This window comes from Prionailurus bengalensis, chromosome X (genome assembly GCF_016509475.1).
Source record: "Prionailurus bengalensis isolate Pbe53 chromosome X, Fcat_Pben_1.1_paternal_pri, whole genome shotgun sequence".
Lineage (NCBI taxonomy): Eukaryota > Metazoa > Chordata > Mammalia > Carnivora > Felidae > Prionailurus > Prionailurus bengalensis.
The window spans coordinates 21206878-21231921 of record NC_057361.1 but is presented as its reverse complement, the minus strand read 5'-3'; the positions used below and the strand labels follow the sequence as shown (position 1 = coordinate 21231921).

General features: G+C 53.7%; 2 protein-coding genes across 2 annotated transcripts in view; one reads left to right on the top strand and one right to left on the bottom strand.

The window, feature by feature from the left end:
- Positions 1-170: 170 nt before the first annotated feature.
- ARX (aristaless related homeobox) lies at positions 171-15058 on the top strand. The gene is made up of 5 exons (XM_043569949.1): positions 171-3171; positions 4897-5773; positions 8429-8474; positions 11298-11626; positions 13866-15058. The coding sequence occupies exons 1-5, from the start codon at positions 2976-2978 to the stop codon at positions 14104-14106; spliced, it is 1689 nt and encodes a 562-aa protein (XP_043425884.1). The 5' UTR covers positions 171-2975; the 3' UTR covers positions 14107-15058.
- A 6344-nt stretch (positions 15059-21402) lies between these two features.
- POLA1 (DNA polymerase alpha 1, catalytic subunit) overlaps positions 21403-25044 on the bottom strand; it is a 299598-nt gene continuing 295956 nt past the window's right edge. Inside the window, exon 37 of the mRNA XM_043570717.1 lies at positions 21403-22613. Within this exon, the coding sequence (XP_043426652.1) occupies positions 22468-22613 (146 nt within the window). The 3' untranslated portion in view covers positions 21403-22467. The remainder of the gene's footprint in view (positions 22614-25044) is intronic.

Genomic DNA, 25044 nt, shown 5'->3' with positions numbered 1-25044 from the left:
CTCTTGATCTCAGAGTTGTGAGTTCAAGCCCCATGTTGGGTGTAAAGCTTATCTAAAAAAAATAAAATAAAATAACAAATAGGATAACATGTACACCTTAAACCCATATTCTCGTTAGACACTCTGGGGATGACAGCAGATTCTGTCTTCCAGGGGGTATGCTAGAAAAGTTTTCTGTTGTTGTTGTTGTTTAATTTAATCTTTTGGGAATAGCAAGAGTCAATTGTAGATTTTGAAGTTGGTATTGAATTGTGACAAAGATTATCTCAGGGCTGCTGGGTGTAAAGTGAACTGGGTCAGGCCCTTCTCCCCAAAGTGAATGGATGTGCCTTCCCAATAGCGTCCTCACTGGGGAAGATTGATTAGAAATACCAAAAATAAACAAAATAAAATAACAAATCTAGTGTTTTCAAACAGGTTTCCCAAACAAACACATTATATTCTATTAATAGAATTAAATTCCAGGGGTCATTAAGTCAGAATCAGAAAGTCTATGTTAACCTCCCCTTTTACAGTGGATGATTAAAATTAGAATACACCCCAGCAGAAAGTCCGACTTCTTTTTTAAAAAAAGGAGAACAGCTGCAGAAGGGGGAGGAGAGAGACGGAAGCAAAGAAATCTTCCACCGAGAGAGTTGAAACACTGTTAGGCTCTCAGAAATGATTTGTACATTTGTGTCTCTTTTTGTTTAACACGATCTTTTTTGCACTCATTTTCAGCCCACTCCTTGCGTGTGCGGAGCCGACTCTGAAGTCACGGAGCCACCCAGCAGCCGGGTCTTGTGGATTTCCGACGCAGGGCCCTCCCGTGAGGGAAAAGTGCCTCTGTTTCTCCCAGCGACCAGCCGCTGGGACGCCCGCGAGGGTCCGCGGCTGGAGGCTTGGAGGAAACCGACGCGTCTTTACAGCTGCGTCCAGACCCGCTTCCCAGGAGTGGGCTCTCGCGGCTGGGGAGGGAATTGGCGGCCGAATGTTAATCGAAAGCTGAATGGGACGGTATCAAAACGCCGAACTGTTGATGAGGATGGAAAAAGGAGGAATGCAGGAAAGGCAGAATATCCCAGGTGCCTTGGACCAGCAGGCAGGGCTTAAAAGAAAATCAAATGTCAGAGATAGCTCAGGGACTCCTCCGTTCCCGGGTCCGAACATCCAAGTGTCAGAAAAACTGGTGAGAATCAGGCTAAAAGACAGAAAGAGAGAAGGACACAGAGAGACATATTTTTCCTCTTGCCTTTAATAGTAGTAGTAATATCAGCATTAGTATTAACAATATTAATATACCCATTCCCAACCCTTCATCCTCCTCAAGTCGTATCCTGAATGCTCCAGCCAAGCCAGCTCAATCTGTCGGCCGCCCACCCACCCGCATCCAAGAGTTATGCAGATGTTTATGGCTGGAAAAAAAATCCCAGTTATGCATTCTTGTATTTTTAAATACTGACTGTAAGTGATTCAAGTATAATCCTTTGTAAAACGCTTTTCTCTTTGACATATTGAAGGGGGTTGAGAGAGGAAAACCCGGCGTGGATTCCCCCTCGCCGGTCCCTGTCCCACCCACCACCCTTGCCCCCACCCTGCCAGCGTCGGGGCCCCTGGCAGTCCCTTGAGCCCAGCACCCAGAAAAAGTGGGCGTTCGTGCCAAACCCTCGCACTGGCTTGGCCCAACTTCAGTCACAATTGGTCTCGATTCTCAGTGCTGGACGCACAGTAAGTTGTTTGGGAAGAAACGCGTTCGTTCAATCATAGGCTCACTCTCTTACCTTTGCTAATGGGAGCCGGGCCCTAAGAATTCAGAAATGTAGGCGCTCAGACTTGGTAGCAGCCGAACCTGGGTCTTTCCCACCCTGGAGCACTCAGGGTCCCCACAGTTCCGCTCCTTGCATGAGATTTGGGAGCGTCCGACCTCGGGGTGACAGCCTAACTAGTGGAAGAGAACTTGCGGAAAGAAGAGAGAAGCGAGTCTGGGGAGAAGAGGGAGACTCCCAGACCCCGCAGTCGACACTCGCCTGTCCCTTTTTGCCCTGTAACTGCTCTAGTGAAGGCCGCGCTCCACTGGCCGAGCTTTGTCTTGAAGCGGACTTTTCCCAGAGTTAAAGACGGAGGTAAGAGAAGTCGGGGGACGCTGCAAACCAGAGAGCAGCCTCCCGGCTCAGGGTGAAGACTAACTGCTCAAGGCGTTGGGCCACAAGACAAAAGTGAGCGCTCAAACAGCGGTTGTTTGCTGGCGGCCATCCCCCTGACACCTCGGAGGCTCGTCCGGCCTAAAGAGGACGGCGACTGGGCGCCACTGAGGTCGAGGCGCTGTCCTGCGACCGCAAACATGGCTTTGAAAAGTACCAAGTCAGTCTGAACGCGAGCCTCCAGGCCTCGCCTCCAGGAAGCAAGGTCCCCTGGTTGGTGGAAGGGGCGCACGGCGCCCAAGGGGCACCCACAGGCCTGACATCAGAATAAGCTAGAGCTTCGGGCCAGTCTTGAAGGGCTAAAGGGGAAGCTGCGGGACGAAGATGGTAAGTTAGAAAGTTGTTAGTTAAAAACAAAAAAAGAAAAAAATGGTTTGGGTGACAGCTTGCTGTCCCCTCATCCTCCGCACCGCCCCCCCCAACCCCTCGCCGGCCTTTCCGGACTCCAGTCCAGGCTTTGCGCTGAGCCCGCAGCCCGGTGCAGCCCGGCCTCTGGCGAGAGCCAATCACAGTGCGCCTCTCAGCACGTGGAGGAGAGAGACTCCAGAGCTCCGCGCTCGCTGCTCACTACACTTGTTACTGCCTGTCCGGAGCGCGGAGAGGGCGAGCTCCGGCCGCGGGCAGGGCGGGAGGCAACAGCCGGCAACCGAGGGAGACAGAGAGGCGCAGAGACCGCAGTAATATCCACTATAACCAGCCATCTAACCCCACCCCCCAACACACACCCATTATCCCACCCTTCAGGAGAGGCAGCCAGCGGCCCCGCTCTCTGCGCCCAGGGAAAAAGCCCCAGCCATGAGCAATCAGTACCAGGAGGAGGGCTGCTCGGAGAGGCCCGAGTGCAAAAGTAAATCTCCAACTTTGCTCTCCTCCTACTGCATCGACAGCATCCTGGGCCGAAGGAGCCCTTGCAAAATGCGGCTGCTGGGAGCCGCGCAGAGCTTGCCCGCCCCACTGGCCAGCCGCGCCGACCAGGAAAAGGCCGTGCAAGGTAAGGTTGCGCTCACCAGGCACCTACAAAGAGCGCTGGGCACTGGTTTGGATGTTTGATGTTCGGGGGCCAGGGGCCTGGGGTTGTCAAGGTGGACATGGAGGAAAGAGAGAGAACAACTCTGAGGCCTGGTGTCTCAAAGAGCGGCAAACATCTCGCCAGGGGCTGCCTCTTCCTCTTTGCTTCCAGAAACAGAGGCCAAGCATCGCTTTGGAGGGGGTGGGGGCTTAAATTCTCGGTATTGAGGTCGTTTAAATACCCGCTTTGGTGGCCTTGGGAGTGCTCTGAAGAGGGGCGACAGGTCAGAAACAGCAGGTGCCTGGTGGACCCTTGTAACAACTTGAAGACAAGAACCCCTAAAGCTGTGAATAGGGGTCTCCAGACAGACTGAGCCTTGGTCTTTCCTCCCTGGAGGATTTCTTTATATGCGGTGTTCTCCCCACCCCTCCCCCCGCCCTTTCTTTCTTTTTTTAATTGTAGATTACTTGTGACCTTTTAAACCCAAGCTTCGCAGAAAACATCTCCCTGGGATTACCCAAATGCTCCTTATTGTATTTGAAATGTATGAAATGTGAGGCTTCTGGGTACTATTTTTTCTCTGCTGTGTTATTTTTAAAAATAGAGTTGAAATATTTAAAAGGTTTTATTTTTTTTAAATTAAAAATTCCAAAAGAACCGTCGTTTTGCCCTGAACCTGTTACGCTCAAGTTTCGCCTTGAGCTGACTGCAGAGGTATCACAGGGAAAGAAGTGTTGATTTCTTTCAAAATCCCAAATCCAGCGGTCCAGCCGCAGCGCCACTTGGAAGACAGGAGCAGATGGCAGAGAAGGGGCCGTTTAAAATAAAACTGACTTTTTCCTTTTCTTTTTTTAGCCTGCAGTGGCACCTATGCCAGGCGCTTCCTCGAAGGGAAAGAGCGGCCTGTGCCTGTTGTACCCCCCTTATGCCCCCTCCCAGGCCTTTCGGAGCCAATTTTCTCCAGGACGATTTTTCTTTGCCTTTCTGTGCCAGGAGCCGTCGCCCCCTCCAGCTGCGGGCGGTTGGGGCACGGCCCGCGCTCAGGGCCACTGGGCCGCTTCCTCAGCCCCCCCAGGGGTCGCTCACAGGGCAGCGCCCCTCTCGCCAGCCTGGGCCTGCGTGGCAGAGCAGCGGCAGAGGTCGTGCGCAGAGTTTTCAGAGTGGTAGTGATTTTTTTTCCCCAAGTTGTTGAATGTTTTCAGGTTCTCCCATGCCCCGAAATGAGGAGGGCAAAAAAGTGAGAGAGAGAGCAAAGGGAAAGAAAAAAGAAATGAAGAAAGGACGAGGAGAGAGAGAGCGCGGAAAGCGCACAAAAAGGCAGGAAGGGGGAGAAGAGAAAGATGAGGAAAGAAAGGGGGGACGGTAGAGAAAGAAAAAGAGAAGGAAAGTAAAAACGAAAGGAAGAGAAAGAGGGAGAGAAAGAGGTAAAAGGAAGGAAGAAAGGAAATAAAGGGAAGAGTGGGAGAGGGCAAGGAGAGAGGCGAGGGGCGGAGGAGGACCGAAGAAAAAAAGAGAAAGAAACAAGAGAAAGAGAGAAAAAGAAAACGCAAGAAAAGTGGGAAAGAGAAGGGGGTCCAAGTCCGGTTGCACGCGGGAGGGGCGCCGGGGCCTAGGCGCCGAGAGAGCAGTGGCGGGCCGGCCTCGGGCGGCGGCTCTGACGGGGACGCCCGGCTGACCAGCGCGCTGACCGCTCTCCCTTGCCCGCAGGCTCCCCCAAGGGCAGCGGCGCCCCGTTCGAGGCTGAGCTGCACCTGCCGCCCAAGCTGCGGCGCCTGTACGGCCCTGGCGGGGGCCGCCTCCTCCAGGGCGCCGCGGCGGCGGCGGCGGCTGCGGCGGCGGCGGCCGCGGCGGCGGCCACGGCCACCGCGGGTCCGCGCGGGGAGGCCCCTCCGCCGCCGCCGCCAAACGCGCGGCCCGGGGAGCGGCCGGACGGCGCGGGGGCCGCCGCGGCCGCCGCGGCCGCCGCCGCCGCGGCCTGGGACACGCTCAAGATCAGTCAGGCACCGCAGGTGAGCATCAGCCGCAGCAAGTCGTACCGCGAGAACGGGGCGCCCTTCGTGCCGCCGCCGCCCGCGCTGGACGAGCTGGGTGGCCCGGGGGGCGCCGCGCACCCGGACGAGCGCCTCGGCGCGGCCAGCGGCCCCGGTGGCGCCCCGGCGGCGGGTGGCGGTACGGGCGCCGAGGACGACGAGGAGGAGCTGCTGGAGGATGAAGAGGACGAGGACGAGGAAGAGGAGCTGCTGGAGGACGACGAGGAGGAGCTGCTGGAGGACGACGCCCGCGCGCTGCTCAAGGAGCCCCGGCGCTGTGCCGTGGCCGCCACTGGCGCGGTAGCCGCCGCCGCCGCCGCCGCCGTGGCCACCGAGGGCGGGGAGCTATCGCCCAAGGAGGAGCTGCTGCTGCACCCAGAGGACGCTGAGGGCAAGGACGGCGAGGACAGCGTGTGCCTGTCAGCGGGCAGCGATTCGGAGGAGGGGCTGCTGAAGCGCAAACAGCGGCGCTACCGCACCACGTTCACCAGCTACCAGCTGGAGGAACTGGAGCGGGCCTTCCAGAAGACGCACTATCCAGACGTCTTCACCAGGTACGCGAGGGGGGCGGTCGCGGCTTTCGCGGCGGTAGCTAGTGGAGAGCTCACGCGGGCCCCAGGGAGGGAAGGCGGGTGGGCAGGGGCCCCGGGTTCGAGGCAGGGGCTTGGCTCCTGGACTCTACCCAGGTGTGCCCTCCCAGTGCACCCACCCCTGCTCACCAAAAACTACCCACACCCAACCCCACCCCTACTCCGGGCTTTAAAGTTTGGACTGGGATGATTTCTTTCCTTCCCAAAGTCTCTCCAGTTTAATTTTTTCAAATTACGAGTTTTAGTTAGAGAAGAACGGCCTCTCCAAAGGGTGCCTGAACGCACCACCTTGGGGGCACGCGTACCCCAGCGCACATACTCAGGACCCCGGGCGCTTCGGTCCCGGCCAGGTCCCGGGCGAGGCGCAGGAAGCGCCGCGGGGCCCTCGCGGCCAAGGCAAAAACAGGGGCTATTTTTGGCCACTGTGTGGTGCGCTCGCCACCGCCACCCCCGCCTGATGCCCCAGGAGACTGGTGGGTATCAGTTACGCTGTTCGCTGTTCACAGCAGAGCTGGAGCCCGTGCCTGCGGAGGCCTTTAAAAAAGATTCAAGTTCTGTCGTTTGAGGACTTCTAAAATAACGGCAGGAAGTCAGAACTGGACAGGATTTGGTATCTGTACATCTGGGGGGCAGCAGCCAGAATCTTCCCCTCTCATTGCTGTCCTCTCTTCCCCCCCCCCCCACATTAAGCCCAGCGTTCATTTCATGCACACGGGTTTACAGGGGTGGGACATGAATGCTGGCAGCCAGGCAGTGGACCAAACAGCTGGGGGGATTTTTCTCTTCGGACGGCTGTCCGGCCAGGGTGTTCCGCCTGATCACGCTCCAGTTCCCTCTTGCCCCAGTGTTTTGGGGAAAGAGGTGAGACGACTGAGCCCCTGGGCCCCAGCTTATCCATCCAACCTGGAGCGCTGGCTGCCTGGGGGCCTTCCTCTCCCACCCTACAGCCAAGATCTGGGCTCAGGCGAGGAGCCAGCGTCTGGGCAAACTTCCTACAGTAGGTCGGGAGAGAGGGCTGGGTGTCTGCCTGGCGCAGGGCTTGTCAAGCTCCGGCAGCTTGTTCACTCAAGACGTGTGCAGCTTTTCAATATGCATTTTAGAAGCGGAAAGCTGCCCACCCTTTTGAACCGCAGGAGACATTGCTGCTCAGAGCTGACGAGGCCCGAGCCAGCTCTAAAGTGTTGTTGATCTGGCAAGTAATGGCCAGACTCTCTCCTAACCAGTAATGGAAAAGAGTTGATCTGGTGCTGGCATACACTAAACTTGGTCATCCCTTGAGCTAAAGTTGGTCCTCCTTATATCATCCAGTCCCTTCATTTTCTTTAAAAAAGAACACAAAATTTAAAATCTGTGTGTGCTGTCCAATAGCTAACTGGCCGACCTGCTTTTTGCATTTATCGCACATGTGTGTTTCAAAAGAAGAAAATGATGTGGTGTCGATTGGCACCCAGGTCCGCCCTTTTTTACCTTCTCCGGGGGAACCATAGTACGTGAAAGGGGGCAGCTCCTCTTCACCGCCCCGTGCCCACCCCTTTCCGACTCGGGGTTACTTAGAGCTCCTTAGTTCGGGCAGGGAGCCAGCCAACAGTGAGGTTTTAGATTTGCTGGTGCTCACTGCAGCAGGGGGGCAGCCGAAAGCGCTGCGCTGCTTGGCGAGCCGGTTTTCTCCTGGTCCTGAAGTTTCAAGTGTGGACTGGGGGGCCTGCCGGCAGTGCGGACCCAGGTCCCAGGCTAGGGCAGCCCCCGATCTTCCATATTAGCAGGGGTACAGCCAATTATTCTCTCAAGCTCAGATTTTCGGTAAACAGGTCGTACGTAAGGCATTTTACAGCATCTTAATGGTTTCCTATTTGCCTTAATTGTCGCAGTAATAACTGCAATGACGGGGTAGGGTTTCAGTTAAATCGACTTCCCCTGAGATGGGCAGGGTTTGTAGTGGGCACTGGAGTCAGGAGGTGCGCAGAATTTTGTTTAATCAAAAAATTACCCCACTGAACTCTTAACAAGCTTAACATATCTCCAGAGGGTAATGGGGAGTATGACCTAAGGGAAGAGGGAGGGAGGGAGGCGGGGGAGAGAGAGAGAGATGAAGGGAAAGGCGGAGAGCTGGAAAGAGAGGGAGAGAGAGAAAAGAGGGGGCAGAAAAAAAAATTTTTAAGGCAGAAAGAAACCAAGGGCACGAAAAAAAATTTGTGGTTGAGTGCTGAGTTCTTCTCGCATGTAATATGAGGACAAAACAGGGTATGAGCGTTGTGTGCCTGTGTGTTTCTTGTCTAACTCTGGCGTAAGGGAGAGTGGGGGCGAATCCGAGTGCCCAGTTCGACTTAGAGACTCAAGAAGCCACGCTTGTCACTCTTGAATATAGGATGATACACTACAACATCTAGTGTATAGGATGATACACTACATCAAGCAACGTGTCGTGTGTTTTTATGTTTTCAATCAAATAGTAGGCACTTGAGTGGTGAAGGGATCACGATGCCCATATGTTTGGGGGTGAGGGCAGGCAGGCAGCCAGGAGAGGCCCTGATGGAGGAAGCCTGCCAGAAAGGGGAAGGTGGCTGGGAAGGTCTGCTGGAGCCTGCTGTGACCTCCTGTCTGTGTGTTACTTTCTTATAGGGAGGAATTGGCCATGAGGCTGGATTTGACTGAGGCCCGAGTCCAGGTGAGCTGCGCTGCAGAGAGCGGGGAGGCAGGGGTGGGGGGAGAGTGGGAGAGAGGGGAGTTGATGAACTGGTGTGGGTTGAGACCCCCTTTGTAAAATGAAGAGGAGCAGAATCAGAAAAGCAGATCCAAACACACATGCCCCAAAAGATTAAAATACGGAGACCTGGGAGGTTGGAGGGGAAGGTTTCTGGGTTTGGGAGCCTTGAGGGAGGAGTCCGGGATCAGAAGAAGGGTTTCAGGGCCCCTGAAATGCAGTCTGGAGCCCCCTGGTTCCACAGCCCCTGTAGGAAACAATCGGAGGAGTGACTTCTCCTGATTGAAATAATGGGATGGAGCATGGATTTGGTTGTTAGACAAATCCGCTCAGCTCCAAGCAGGTATTTGGCTGCGATTAAGTCTCCAATCGGGCTTCATAAAAGCCCACTTAGTGCTAGAACAAACAGGGCCATTTGAAGGCAAAATGCTGTTTGATTTCCCCTCCGCCCGCACAAGGAGCTGGCTAATGCTATTTGATTTCCCATTTTTTATAGCAATGAGCCCACATTGATCTAATAGGGAGTGAGTGCAATGCTATTAAAGGTGTTTGCAGCCCCATACCAGAGTGCATTTCCGAACCCAGGCCTCATAACCAGAGAGACGATCAACACTGGGCAGCCCCGACGGCCAACAGAAAACAGATGTCCCTGGGTTAGGAGCTGAGTGAATCACTTTACAGTCAAAATCAAGCGCTGATAAAGCACAATAAATTCCATATGGCTCATTTAATACACAACAGCTTCTTGCATTAGAGGGCTAATGATGAGGCCTGTCCCCTCCCTTCTGTTGACACATTTCTCCATTGTCAAACAGAGATGTGACAGCAACTCCGTGTTTTCAGCTCAGGGGAACGAGTCGTGGGAAAGTTAAATAACTTTTAAAAAGAAAGAGAGCGCCCCCTCCCCTTCTCCTCTCTCCCTATTCACTGGAGAAGATGTAATTAAGTGAATATGAATTATTAGAGTCCTTTCGTTTACCTTTGGGGGGCCTCAGAGGTATTAATTCAATAATGAGGAATTGCAGGGGGACATCTTGATAATTGCAGTGGAGCCGGGAGAGATGATCTGTCTGTAAAAGGTTTCCACGTTCTTTGAGGGCATTCTGCCTCCCCTGCCCCCCTCCCCTCCTTTACTCCTTTCACTGCCATCGAAGAGTGGCGGATATTCTCGTCTAGACAGATTTGGATACACAAAAGCTGCCCACCCAGCCTGGTCCCATCTAGTCTTACTTTTTCAAGCCTCTGAATTTCCACACTAGAGTGTTTCTCCAATTCACAAATAGATTATTCCAGGGCTGTGGAATGTTATGGATGGGCTCCTGCGCAGCAGGATTTTAAATAATCAAACGATTTGGATTCTCGATTTTTCTTGCCATATGTGGCTGTCTAGAAGTCAAGCCAAGCTTAGATATTAGTGCTAGTAAGACAGCCTCCAGTGTGTCTATATGAAAGGCGTGGATGTCTTTAAAAAAAAAAAAAAACCCAAACAAATTCCTCCAGGATCATTTACATTATGTTTTTAATATAACTCTGTATAGCCCCGGAGTTCATTCTTAATTTTTAGACTTGTGTGCAGGCATAAACCCCAACCTAAAAATATTAATGCCTTCAGGGGAGAAGGAGCATATCTTCTTAGCTGTGGGTGTGACGAACAGGTCACGTAAAAATAATTTCATGCGGCTGGGAGTTATTTTTAGACTATGGTAGCTGCCACATTTCAGGTAAAGGTCTCTACTAAAACTGCTTTCTATTAACAATTAGGAAGATACCTTGTACTAAAATTCTCCCCCAAACCTAGAACTATCTTATTTAAATAGCCTATTTAAACCACATCCTGCAAAGAAAGAAAGACCTGTTAGCTCTGAAGACATGTAACGTCTACAGCTATCCTACACTCTCATTTCGATTTGTCCAGGTTGCTGCATACCTGGTCCCCGCAGTCAGTGCCTTCCTGGGTGGAGCCGGGCCCTACACGGGGCCCCTGCCCATAGCAGGCCGCCTACCCTGTCTTTCCTTTCACGGAGGACTAGCCCCCACAATGCAGGCTCGTTTGCTTGGTTGGGTGTTCCTTCCCTCCCTCCCAGCTTCCCCCAAGCCTCAGAATCCAGCTTAGTGCTCTTAGGTGTTCAGTAAATATTTCTGGAAAGAATAAATGAACAGCCTTCCTGAGGTCCCTTCTTCAACACAGCAGAGATTTTGCCAGCTCTTGGGCAAACCTGAAATCCGCGAGAATAGCTGATGGGCAGCGACAGGCTGATACCTACTCATCTCTGGGTGGCTGCCCATAGCCAAGAGTCCCTATCCAACCAAGCTTTCACATGCTTTGTGCTACTCGTCGCACATAACAGCCTTATGAGTGAAGTTTTATCATCACCATTTTACAGATTAGAAAACCAAGGTTGAGAGAGGTTTAAGTGACGTGCCTAAAGACGCACAGCAAGCAAATGGCAGCGGAGACGTTTAAACCTCGGTGTCCCCATCTCTAAACACACGGGACCATTTTCTTCCAACTGGGAAAGGAACGAGGCTATTTGAAATACGCACTGGAAAGGGTTTGCTTGTCCTGTATTTCCTGCTGGCCTTAAGTTTGGGCTCCTTTTCGCCTCTTGTTTGGCCCTAGAGGTGTCTTTGAATCACCCGAGGCCAGAGAGGAGCGAGTGGGTGCCGGCCTCAGCGGAAAGGAGGAAAGGTTCCCAGCGGTGGGGGGGTGGGGTGTGGGGGGGGGGGGGGATGGGGAGGGGGCGCGCGTCCAGAGCCCCGCCGACCCCGGCTCTCTCCGCCTTGCAGGTTTGGTTCCAGAACCGTCGGGCGAAGTGGCGCAAGCGGGAGAAGGCGGGCGCTCAGACCCATCCTCCGGGGCTGCCCTTCCCCGGGCCGCTGTCGGCCACCCACCCTCTGAGCCCCTACCTGGACGCCAGCCCCTTCCCCCCGCACCACCCTGCGCTCGACTCGGCCTGGACAGCCGCCGCCGCCGCCGCCGCCGCCGCCTTCCCGAGCCTACCTCCGCCTCCTGGCTCGGCCAGCCTGCCGCCCAGCGGGGCGCCGCTGGGCCTGAGCACTTTCCTCGGAGCCGCTGTGTTCCGACACCCGGCCTTCATCAGCCCTGCGTTCGGCAGGTAACGCGCGGCCTCGGGAGTCTGTCTGTCTGTCTCTCTAATACACACAGAGAGCCTGGGGTCAGGGAGGAGCCGGAGACAGGAGACAGGTAGTGGCTACACCACATCTTTGTCTTTGGCCAACTCTTAGAGATTTAGTCAAAGAAAATACTCTCTAATTTTGCCTCAATGTGGATCTGGAAGGGAATGACTTGGGGCCGAGTGGCATAGGGGAGGGCGGTGGCAGTAACAACAACCATGACAACTGGGAGTGTCCAGTGGAAGCTGTGAAAGTACCATTTGAAGGAAGCACCAGCTCAGGCCATAGGTGGTGTGTGTGTAAACGTGTACACGTGTAGGCTACAGAGCTGGGATGACTCTTCAAATTTTGCCAAAACCCTTCCCCATGCTTCAGGGCCTGGCAGAGCAACACAGCCCTGGCTTCTACAGGAATCCTGGAGCCAGGGGCCCTCTGGGTGCAAAGAACTCTTTTTTCTTACCCAGACTCTAACTTCCCTGTCACTCAAGTGACCCGCTGCCAGCCATCCCCCATATGTGCAAGCCCCGACCCTCACTGCGGCACAAGACAACGAAATAAAAGAAACCGTTCATCGTATATTATAATTCCCTTTCTTTAAATGAACATCGAATGATGAAATAAAAAGTCTGTATAATCACACAGACAAAGAAACAAAGGAGGGATGTATTAAGTTGGAAAGTGCAGTGAAAATAAAACTGAATGCAGCTTCAATGATCTCTCTTTGGGAGAACAAAGAAATAATAGATTCATCCAACAGCGCAGCCACTTAACAAAAAATCATCTTAGAGAACATTTTTTTAAAAAGACACGAAGGAGAAGTAGTTTCACGTAACAAACCGATAAAATAAACAGCAAGAGCACCGAAGTGTCTAGTTAGTGACTCAGTTTACCTAGTGGAACCAGAGCATCTTACGCCCCCTCCAGGACACACTCTATTATTTTTTCTGAGCAAACAATTTTAAGTCCTGTGTACCTCGCGTCCCCCACCTTTCCCTTCTGACAAGTGGCTCATAAAAGCCGGCAGACCCCGGCTGGAGCACCTGACAGATTTGGAGAGGCTGGAAGAGGAGTGCGGTGGGGGTGGCATGAGGGGTAGAAGGTGGCCTGGGAGAAGCGGGAGGCTCTCCTCGAATCCTGGTGGGCTCATTTCTAATGACGGAAACTGAGAATTAGCCCTGCGGGAGCCCAGAGCCAAAACCATGGGCGTGGGGCGGAGGTGGGGGTGGCGGAGGAGGGGGGGCAGGTAGGGTTGGGGTGGTAGTTGGGGTGGGGTGGCCGGGGACGGCTCTGGTCTGGGCTGCAGGACCGCTGTGCCGTGCGAAGGAGGTGGAGGGAGGCGCCGCGAGAAGCAATCCCGGCGCCGACTGGAGGCGGTGGCACGGACTAGGGTCCCGGGCTTGGGCGTCGCCGTGCACCGCCCGCGGGGGTCACGGGTTCGGGGGGCTCTCTGGGGCGAGAGGCTGCAGGACACAGGGAGGGCGATGGGGAAGGGGTGTCGTTGCACCCGGACGCGGGGCGGCGGGCGGGTCCGAGCGGCCTACCGAGCGGAAATCAACAGGCGGGCGCCCCACACCCCCACCTCGCGGTCATTGGCTGGGCACGGGCAGCTCAGTCTGGCGCGGGAGGGCGGCCTTGTCGGCGGGAAGGCCGACAAAGGCCAGCTCTCCCAGGGCAAAAGTAGTCCCCGGCCGAGAAGGCGCCCTAGGAAGAGTACAAGGTCTGCAGCCTAGGTCTTGCTCAGCTTTAATGCCACCTTCTCGCTTCTTTCTCTTTTTTACTCCTCCATCTCTCCACTTCTTTTTCTCTTTGTCTCTCTTCTCTCTTCTGGCAAGTGGAGCTCCCGGTCTGGGAATACAACCCTTTCTTAGGCGAAACCACAGAATGCAAGCAACTGGGCCGTGGGGGTTTGGGTCGCGGGACCTGCCTCCGCCCCGGCTCTGCTCCCTTCAGGCTCTCTGGCCCCATGGCCTTTTTTTGTTTGGTTTTTTCCCTCCGTCGGTTCCCTGCTCTAGTAAAGGCCTCTCAGAGCACCCCAGCCTAGCGCCCATGCTCCCCAGCCCGTGGCCCACCCTAGCCCTGCGACTCCGGGCTTCTGCGGCGGCGCCCGTCTGCGTCCTTCTGTGGCCCTCCGCTCCCCTGGTGAGAGGCGGCGGGAAACGCCGTCCCCGGCGCCGCGCTCAGCTCCCGAGGCCGTGACCGCGCTGTTTGCTCTCCCTGCAGGCTCTTTTCCACCATGGCCCCCCTGACCAGCGCGTCGACCGCGGCCGCGCTCCTGAGACAGCCCACGCCGGCCGTGGAGGGCGCGGTGGCGTCGGGCGCGCTGGCCGACCCGGCCACCGCGGCCGCAGACAGACGCGCCTCTAGCATAGCGGCGCTGAGGCTCAAGGCCAAGGAGCACGCCGCGCAGCTCACGCAGCTCAACATCCTGCCGGGCACCAGCACGGGCAAGGAGGTGTGCTAAAGGCTGCCCTCCACCCTCGCGCCCCGGGCGCACCCCGAAAGGTCACCTCACTCAGCACCACTCAAGACCAAATGGAAACAGAGGACCAGCACACTCCCGAGACGGCACTGAGAGAGCGCGGCCGCCTTCGCAGCAGCCCGGATGCGGGCAAGGCAGCCCCTGGCGCTACCGGACGTGGCACCTCCTCGGCTGGCTGTCCACCCGCCCCTGCCCCTGCCCCTGCCCCTGCCCCTGCCAACCTCGCTCCGACTCTGAACATCCACTCTCTCTCGCTCTTTACTGAAAATATCGGGGAGGTTTTCTCTCCAAGACGCCTGGTATTGAAGTTAAAAAATTAAAAAACCCAACCTCTCTTCCTCCTGACACCCCACTTAGCTTTTTTTTTTTCTTAAATAGCATTTTGGCGCTCTAAGTTGATCCCCCCCAGCGTGGGCCCCGGTGTGAAGCCAGGGCCAGGGAAGCGAACGCGAATCTGTAAGATAGCTAACAGTGCACTTAACGGAAAGGGGCGTCTTGTTCTTGTTCTCTTCTTTATCATACACCAACCAAGGTTTTTATATCAAACCAAAGGGAAATACTCTGCTAGAATATGGACTGTTGAAGTCACCAAACTGTGATTATTGATTCTGTACATACCATTGTTATTAAAAAAAAAAGAACAGAGCTTTGTATATTTGAAATGTTATAACGCAATTGCACTCAGCGTGGTATGGTAAAAGTTTGTCCTCCTGTAGATTCTTACTGTGTTGTAGATACGGTAGGGTTCCTAGACAAATATTTATGTACTCAAGCCCTTTATTTAACTTATTAACTGTAGAGGCTTCCGAAACCTTCAAGATAAAGGCAATGGTACAGTACTTTTGTGTAATGTGTAATTGTTATCACTTTTCCTTGCTATCTAGTGGAGAAGTGTCACGCTCAAAATAAAAAAAAAATTATATGTTTAACAAAAGGAAGTGTGAATGCTCTATGCAAGCGCTGAGGGGACAGCGGACAGGCCCCCGCAGAGGCCGGGGGGCGGGGGGGGGGGCGCTCTGGCGCTCCGGCACCTCCTCGGTTTATTTGCATGCGCGTTTTCCTGGCAGAGGCCCTTGGTTTGAATGTGATCCTCAAAGGGATTCGGGTTTCCTGCAAAAGTTAAGGACGCCGCCGCCGCAGTTTCCTCCCGCGTCTCGGCTCCCACAGGTCGTTCCGCAGCGGGAGCCGAGGGTCCCGGGCTACGGACGTGGGGTGGACTCGAGGGTGGGTGGCCGTACCGTAGGCGTTGTTGGTGGAGACAGAAATTTGAAGCGAGCGGGAGTCTTAGCTAGGAAGGCGAAGGAAATTGTTCGTGGAAAGTGCCACGTAGCAAGGAAGTGCGCGGTCCGAGATGACAGGTAATGGCGAGAGCAAGAAGCCGAGGCGCTGGCTTCCGAGGGGGGCGGGCTCCAAGGTATACAGGGTATACCCTCGGGGAGGAGGGTGTGTGTGTGTGTGTGTGTGTGAGAGAGAGAGAGAGAGAGAGAGAGAGAAAGGAGAAGAACGCAGAATCGGTGATGGAAAGGCAGCAAGGGGGTATCCAAGTGGCAGATCTTAACTCGACAAATGTCATTACATCACTTATCCAGACACTGGGAAATGTATACATTTGAAAAAAATCTAAACAACTCAGGTTTCCGGAGGAGACCAGAACAGATTTGCAATCTGTAACCCCCTTGGCGCACTCCTCCCCGCGCGGGGAACCGTAGCTTCTCCCTCCCCCCCGACCCCCCCCCCCCCCCGACCCTTCGTGCGCCACTCCCGGCGACCGCGGGGTAAGCCCGCCCGCGGGGGCTGGGTCTCGCCGACGCTCCCAGGGTGATGGGAAAGGGAAGAGAAGCTTAATTAGTTTCAATTTGTAGTAATTAGCTCGCCGGACCTTTGGGGAGAGGGGCAGGCGAGGGGGAGGGGTGCTGCCGCGGCGTGACTACCCGGCTCGCAGAGCGGGTGCCCGCCGCCCCGCCAGGCCGTGGGCCGGTCGGGCGCCGCGGGGGGCGGGGGCGCGTCTCCGGTCCGGCCGTCGGGCTCCGCGCGCGCTCCCGGGCCGCGCCCCGCAGAAGGCGGGGGGGCCGGTCCCCGTGCGGCTCGGGAGCGCAAGTGTGCGCGGCCGAGGGGCAGGTGCGGGGTCGGGTAGAGGTCGGCGGCAACTCCGGGGTGGGTAACCCGGTCGGCAGCTGCCGCGCGCAGGCCCTGGCGTCCTCCGCTCGCCGACGCGGCCCGGAAAGCCGGAGACCCCGCCTGCCGGGAACTTTGGGGAGCGCGCCCACGGGCTTCACGGGCTTCACGGGCCGAGGCTGCTCTCCGGCCCATGGCCGTCGGGTGGCTCACCGCCACCCTGCTCCGGCTCTGGTCTCGCGCGGGGGGGCGCTGGCAAGCAGGAGCCCCCCTTGCCTGGGGCGTGGGGAGCAGGCTGCCAAACACCTTTCGTCGACCGTCGTGGTCACGTACTCCTTCCTGGGCTTCAGCGGGCCCGGCGGGAACTTTGGAGGACAGCCCCAAGATCTGAGTGTCTCAAACCTCCAGGCTCCACAGGATCTCCTGTGGCGAAAGGCCCTTTCCTGGGGGTGGGCAGGGTTACACTGGAGTTGGGAAGTGAGGATGGGGGAATGCAGGAAGAGCGTGAGGGAGAGGCTTTCGCTTCTTCTTTTTTTTTTTTTTTTGGTGGTCAATATCAATTTTCCGTCGATTTTGGCTTTTTGTTTAGGTACGGCTTTTTTCCCCCTCCAGGCTGCCGGTTGGATGGTATACGAGAAACAGTACCATTCTTCCTGTTAATGAACTCTTTTTTAAGTCATTTTTTCTCATTTGACCCTTCCATGGAGCAGAAGCAAATTGCGTGAAATTACCTCCAAGGATTACATTTATTACCGGCCAATGAGAACCCCTCGCCTTGTTTTACAAACTCTTAATCCTATGTCATTCTGATGCCGCAAACAAGCCCGGTCCTGGGCCTCCTATTCTTTCAACTTTCCCCAGCTGGAGGGACCTCATTCTGCACTTAATATTCCCCATAAATATCACACGCTAAAGACCCCTGACTTCCAGCAAGTCCACATTAAACATGTGACATGTCACGCATGACAAACTCTGAGTATCTTTTCAAAGCAGCATTAAAAGCAAAGAAACCAATTTTCTTCTCCTTCCAAACCTCCCCAAGTGCTGAATGATGGGGATTGGAAAGAGCCACTGGAGCGTACTTAGGGGGATTTTATGAGATTTTCCAGAATGATTTAATCTTATTGTGAGCATTATTAATGAATGGGCAACCCAATTTGGCCCCAATATCTGGGAACGAGGTCACAATGCTGGGAGCGGCTGACCCCCCCCCCCCAACCTTAAGCAAACCTCTTCCACCGTGGAGGAGGACGTGCGGAGCCCAGGGGAGTTCAGGAGAGCCCCTGTGATGGGGACATAGCTGTCCCCTGCACACTGAGGGCACAATGCCCCACCACCTGCTTTCCCAGGGCCACCCCCACGGTGTCTTGGGATGAGGAGTGATTGGGAGCCTCTGTGGGAAGGATGTGGGGAAGGGGAAAGTGAAATTGCTCCATTTTCAGACAGGCTAGCCAGATCTGGATGAGGCCCTGGAAGGAAACGCAAGAAGGGAGCAGTTGGCCTAATAACGTCCCTGTGTTGTCACCAACAACTCAGGGTTGGACTGCGATCAGGGCGGGCACCTGTAGGTTTGTGGTGGGGCAGCCAGGAGGTCCATGAGCTAGAGAGAGGGACTACTGGAGAAGGTTTGGGATGACTCGGGACTTGAAACTGAGACTTTACGTCAAGTCACGGGTAGTGGCACCGGTCAGTTTCCCACTGTCGTCTTCTAGTAGCGCCCTCGCCCTCCGTAATGGGGGCAAACATTTATTATTATTGTTTTGGATTTGTAAAACCCAGAGGGACAAGGCACCCGCAGTTCTCTTTTTCGTGTCGTTTTGAGTGAGGAGATCTTGCTGGAACGGAAGCGGGGGCTGATGTTAGAGGGAAGGAAATCACACACGGGTTAGGTGAACTTGCGCTTGGAGGAAATAATGTGTATGTGAGCACGTGTGCACGTGTCTACACAACGGTGAGTGTGGCTGGATGAAGGGGATCTTCAACGGGGTCGGAGAGGGGATTCTGGAACCCCGAGTTCTGCGGAGCAACTGTGTTATTTCACAGCCAGTGGCAGGCTGGCTGGGGGGTGGAGCGGGGGTGGGGTGGGGGCTGCCAGCCTGACAAGGGGAAAAAGCATTTTTCAGAGGAAAAAGTTGTGTTGCCTCTGGACGTTGTTAACTGTCCAGTTTGAAGCATACATTTTTTTCCCTTTAAAGAAAAGAGAGCGATTACCAGTTATACATTAAGAAATGTCATTCAGTCATTTTTATTCATTCTCCGGAAATCTTCGTAAAAGCCTGAATCATACTTCTACAAGCAGCAATTTTGTTAATCCAGGGGGTTATTACTCTGGGCCCTTATTAGGTTCTACACCACTGCCAAGCAATCCTATAACCCTCTCAAAAGAAGTTTACCTCCCTGTTATAAAACCAGTAGTGGTATTTATACTGTGCAATAATTAGTGTATTACTTGAATCCACTAACACGTTCATTTTATCTCTGCACAAAACCTCTAGTCTGCTTATAGAAAGCTTGTGCCTCCTTTGGTGCTGGTAAAGTGGTGAAAGACTGAATTGAAGGCTGGTTGCACTTTCTGCTTTTGCCTCGCCTTAATTCCCATCTCTTTTTGCTCTCATCCAATTAGCACAGTGTATTAAGCGGTTTATCATCTCATAGTCAGCTATTGAGAGAAACAAGGCGAGCACTTTGCAATAGAACCTGCACTCCTTTGACACCCTCAGGTACTTACATATTCCACTGTGCTATGAATAATAGAGGAAGAATGGAGCGCTAATTCCCTCATCAAAGAATGCCTTGTCTGCTGCTTTGCTCAACAACACCATTCTGATCAAAAGAAAAGCAATAAAGCTTAGCATAACAAAACGAAACCTACTTATTAGCTTAGTGGTTAAATTAATGCAGAGCCGCTGCTATTCAAAACCAAGGTTTGAAAACAGCCTCCAACAACCTGATAATGCTGCCTTCGGGATGAAGGAATTTTAATCTGAAATTTGAGGCTGGCTCAGATGAGTTAATCTATTAAACTGCTATAAGGAAGCTCCACAGCAAACCGTTCAATTAAGAAATATTTAGGTGAGGAGAGAGAGAGAGAGAGAGAGAGAGAGAGAGAGAGAGATTGAGAAAAGGGAGGGAAAGGCAAGGTGGCTTGAAGTCTGGGATGGGAGCACTGAATTGAGGGGCTGGGGGGTTCTGACAAGAGGATCTGGGGCTTGGTGTGTTTTTCTTAAAACAAGATAGGGAAATCTGTTTTTAGAGTTTCCTTATCTTTGCACCTCCTACCAAACTAATTGTAGGACACGTTCGAAAAGGCGTGTTGAGGTGTCTGTGTGTGTTTTGTGTGCTGGAGAGAAGGGGGGGGGATGGTGGTGAAGGGCAGTGGATTCATCCTCTTTCAACATCCTCTCCCAAACTCCAATCTGTGAACTCTGGTTAGCCCCCCATGTCTTGGGCAAGAGTCAGAAGATTAACTCTGTCCGTTTCCCGGATAAATTAAAATCTTGAACATGGTCTGTGTAGGATTTTCAACTTCTGACCTCCCCTATGCCCCTTTATATGAAAGAGAGTGGAGGGTTAGCAAGTGGTGTCCGAGATCAATGGGCACCTTGTTAGAGGCAGATCCCGCTTACATTCAACAGGAAAGGTGCCCTTTGCAGAGGCACGGGGACGCAAGAGAGCCGGGTTCTCCTGGGGCCCCATTTCCCAACTGGCCCAGATAAAACTTAGCCCGGAGGTTTAGTTAGTCTGGCCCAGTGCTCAAAATTTTATGCTAAAAAATTCACTGCCAAGTTGAGAAATGGAGACGCTTTATGGAGTATCAGGATTCCTGGCTTCTCTTGAAAACCAGATTGTGTGGCCACCCCTGGGCCCCATCCCTCCCAGCAGCCCTCGGCAGCCTCTTCCCTCTTTGGACAGTCCCTGCCACTCTTCAGTGTGAACCTGGCTTGTTTCAGCCATTCACTTTTAGCACTTGAACTTCGGATCCATGCCCAGGAGCCTGCGGAGACACACGGGTAGGCTCCCCCTGACAGAGGTGGGTGGCGTTTCTGCACCCCTCCCAACCAATGCCCCATCAACTGACAAAACTCAAGGAGTCGAAACCTTTCTCAGAGAAATGGGAGTATGCTATGTGCCAACCTTCTGACAGAGAGACCCATGGGAATTCTTCATGAAAGTGGCAGTTTCAATTTTGTATGAAATTCTGGACTCTGTATGTGCCTCCCAGAAAAGCCCCTTCAGTAACCTGGAGTGACAAATCTGAGTAAGACCACATCAACTGCTGCATGAGCTCTTTTTGGGGGGCTGGACCATGAAACGCCGGACTTTCTATCTACAGAAACAGTTCCTGCCCTCACAGTGCTTACTAGCTCGACGCAGAGACGAGAAACAGAGCAGTCAGAAGTGATCTGAGTCTCCCGTTGTTTCTTGATGACTAAGTTAAGGATAATTCTCTGTATTTACCATAACCCCAGGTTCCAGAAACCAAATAAAACACGCCTTCTCTTTGGAAAGCAACGTGGGGGCGCGGGCTCCGGAAGCACACACTAGACAACTATCTCTAAAACCTTATGTGATAAAAACGTTGAAAACCACACAACCCCCTTAGTTCCCTGAAGCCACATGGCTGCTCCACTTCTGACAGGTGGTGGAGCCTGACTACCAAGGCATTCATTAATTAACCCCCAGGGCCCCACACCCAAAGTGTCTCCACTTAGAACCTGAATACAAGAGACAAAGGAGAAAGTGGGGGAGAGAAAAGAAAAAAGCAGAGCAAGATGGAAGACAGTTCATTTGCATTGCTTTAACAAGCGGCCTTCACTAGGGTCCATGCTGGGTGACCTTGGTCTGATGGGGGGCCTTTCTCCCAGGAGCCATCGGTCTTAGTCTCTCCAAAATTAGACACCACTGGGCTCTTGGCTTAGCTCTCGGGCTGTCCAAGTCAGCAAAGCACACGAGAAACCATACTTCATCTTGTAAAGGACCCTAAGTCCACAGGAAGTCTCCGGAATGCTGCTCAGGGCACTGGGACATACGCCACTGGGGCCTCTAGGAGCTGATTTCCAGCCAGGCTGAGGGCTGGGAAGGGGATGGCCTCCAGTCACCCCTTACTCCGGGCTGCCACCTCTGGCCAGCTCTTCACACCCGATGGAGATTTAGTGGAACTGCTTTCCTTTCAGAAATCTTTATTTAAGCAGGAAAAAAAACCCACACACATGGCATATTTTTCTTTTAGAAAAACAGGTAGACTTTTTTAAAAAATATAGCATAGTGTACAGGGGAAATATATCTTGTTAGTATAACCTTACATATAATGTAAGAATGGAAAGGCTGCTATACTGAAATAGATGTGGCTTCTGGCAAAGAGGGCACCATTCCGAAGAAATGAAAACACACACACGCACACAACCGCACCAGGGCCAATTAACCAAACCTCCTCCCAATTTCTTCTGAATACAACACAATGACCCTTGCCCCAAACTCTACACAGTTGAAAGGAAATGTTATAGGATATCAAATTATTTTCAATGTGCTTTCTGTCTGCAGAAACCTTTACCTGGATTTTCTACTTAAGGGGACAAAAAGGAATGCGAGTATAAAACACCTGCCCAGTATACGTGTGCGCGTGCAATGGGGAGCAATTCAATAAACAAGTAGGCTCTGTTTCATCTATTTAGGAGACGCGAGGCTTCTCTACCCCACCCCTCGGCTACCTATATAAAAGACCAGACTAAAAAGGACAGTCACTCTTGGAGCCAGCGACTGGGGCAATAGTGGGGTTCAGACTGGGTTTAACTGGCATGTGAAAAGGCAAAATAAAATGTTAGCACTCCTACCAGGCTTCATAACTCTTTCTGGGGGCACCTCTGCTGAAGGCCCTGGGGCAAAGCGTGGGGTCCCTTGCGTTCCAGCCACTCTCAATTAATTTCTTGTCCCTCACGGACCTCTCCCCTAGGAATCGAGTCCCAGATGCGCAGCTGGCTCTAGGCTGTGTTTCCGCAGTACATGATACGTTGTAATAGGAAGGCTCTTATGATGCTCTGATATTTGGTAGATGAAATACTGTTGCACTCGCCCCCACCTCAGTAATTCCCCTCCCAAGCCACACACGCACGCACACACGCACGCACGCAGTCCTAAAGGAAAAGCGATGCCAGAGGGAGCCATCAGGACCCCGGTGGAGGGGTGGAAGCGGTGGGGTCACCCACCCTGCTGCCTGCATCGCAGGCTCCCTCAGGGCCTCACGGCACAATCTGCGAAGAGCTTGCTGAGGTTCACTTCGGAGTAGCCACTTCGGGACAAGAACTGCTCTGCCGTGTTCTTGAGTTTTTGGTAGTCCTGACGAACTTTGGGGGTAAAAAACTGCTTCTTCCATTTATCTAAAAAGAAATAAAAATAAAAGGATTACAAGTCTCAGAGGTAGCGTCTTTAGAGACCATTCAGTATCCCTCAAGCACCAGAGAAGAGGGCGCAGATCCTGTCTGCACTTCCATGTCTCAGATGTCCTCCTGGTGCCCCGTTGCTGGTCTACACCAGGGGCCAGTCCCACGCCAGGGGTGCGGGTGAGTTCCCTAGGTTCCTCTCTGGAAGCCTTGGTTCTTCTACCCTGCGCGCCGCTTCCCAGCACCTAGCTGACTCCGGGGGCGGGGGACAGGGCCACGCTCCACGGATGCGAACTGCAGGTGCGCATGCACGTGCAGCAGCCAAGGTGAACTCCACCTGCAGCCACCACTCTCGCAGCGCTGTCGAGCATATGCGTGCAACTGAATGCAAAGTATGGACGCGGCAGGAAACACTGTCTCAAAAGAAGCCAGGGCCTCCCAGAGTCAACTCCCAGGAGCAGCTGGGCCTAGTCGGCTTCTTTGAGGCCCTCCGGTCTGTGTCCCTCTGCTACTCAAGACTCCTGTGTTGGAAGAGGTGAGGGGTTAGGCTGTCTGGAGGGCACCTGTCCGGTGGCGAGGTTGCTTTTTCTTCTCCATCCACACCGTGTACCTGTGGACTCCGGGCATGCAGCAGCCGTTCCTCCGCTTCCTGCTTCTTCTACCCATTCATGCCTGGCCTGCCCACTCTGAGACGGGCACTGCCAGCCGCACAGAAGGTCCTTCCTTTCCTGCCCCACAGCCTGCTACTTGCACACTTGGTTCAAGGAGCAGTAGGGCCAAGACACTGAGGTGTGATCTTTTGAGGATAAGGGTGATTGATCCCTAGGGGAGGCAGCCCTGCCCAGGATGCTTAAGGCGACACAGTTTTGGTTCACAGCTGCTCAGGAACCCTGTGACGTGTTTGGCGAAGTCCACGTTGTTTTTTTTTAACCCCCGTTTGCTGGCTGAAGAGACTGGGAGGTCCAGCCACTCACCCGAGGTCACAGAGCCGGAAATGTGCGACAGGGACATGCGAGCCCGGGTGGCCAGAACCCTGAGCCCCTACTCGAAGGTCAGGCACCCTAGTGCGCCCCCTCTCCCTACCGTCACCCCTCCCCGGTGCCCCCGGAACAGGCACAGGCACAGGCGAGCATGGCATCAAGCATCGAGGAAGAGAGTACTCGTCAACCACCGGGAGAAAAACCCCACCGAAACAACAGAGCAACGCTGCAATCTACCCAACACCCGCAAGATTAAAGCTGGGGCTCAAGATTTTTGTTCCTTAGCTCCATATTCACATTCGTCCTCCACAACCTTTTCTAAATTACGTCAAGTGCCTTTTAAGAAACAACAGCAAAAAGTTTGGTGGAGAGGATTTAAATGCCCAAAGGGGGTGGAAAAAGAGAGGCGAGAGGAGAGAGAGGGGAGGCATTAGTAGCCGACTACCGACTACCGATTACAGAAAGACACTTTGAAAGTTCTAATTATGGGAGTCTGGGAATACACAACAATGGCCCGGAGCGGCGGCCGCCTCCCTGCAGGCCAGAGCAGCAGGCCGGCACCCGGCGCATGTGAATGACACGAACGAACGCAGGTGCTGACTGGGGAGCACATTTAAAGAGCTGCCGGAATAAGGAGCAGGGGAGGAAGGGAGAGGGCATCGCTCCTGATGTGTTTACCTCCTCTGCTGATGGGATATTGACTTTTCCCACCAGGTTGGTTAGAAAGGGGACTATTTACGCTGCCACACAGCAGAGTTAGAATGACAACCAGCGTCACTCGGTGCTCTTCTTCGTAAAAGACAAGTGTGACCGCCAGCATATCCCATAGCCGGTCAATACGGCCAAGGCACCATTGCACGCCAGTTAGACATGCAGATAAAAGCTCCGGCTTGCTTCCCCAAAGAGAATTTAATCAATAACATATGGAAGGTCTTCTAGGAAACAGAACTGCACGAGCTGGCACAGGCGCGTCAGACGGGGGTGCGGAGGGGGGGAAAGGACTCGCCCCTTCTTTGTGGTTTTTCTCAGCCCCCTTCAGGCACCTAGGCCCCCCGCATTAGGCTTCACATGAAACCACTATCCTGTTTCCTGTACTGCTACACCCACCACTGTAGAACTCAAGGGAAAATACCGGTGTTAAATGGTGGAAACAAGTTAATGTGGCCAGCAAAATTGGATTCCTTCTCCGTGCTCTGGTTTTGGGAGTCAGCAAAGAGGCCATGGGCAGAGTCACTGCACATCAGGCATGCGGTGACGACAACTATTAAAGGATTCCAAGAGGCCATCAGGCAAGAGGCAGAGAAGATCATCTCATCCCAGTCCACAGAGATGCCAGGGGCCATGGCTGTTGCTGTCTCAACAACCAGCACAAAAAAATCCAACCTTCGTTGACTAAAGAAGGAAATGCTCTCCCTAGACACAAGGGCATCAGCAAAATCTACTCCAGA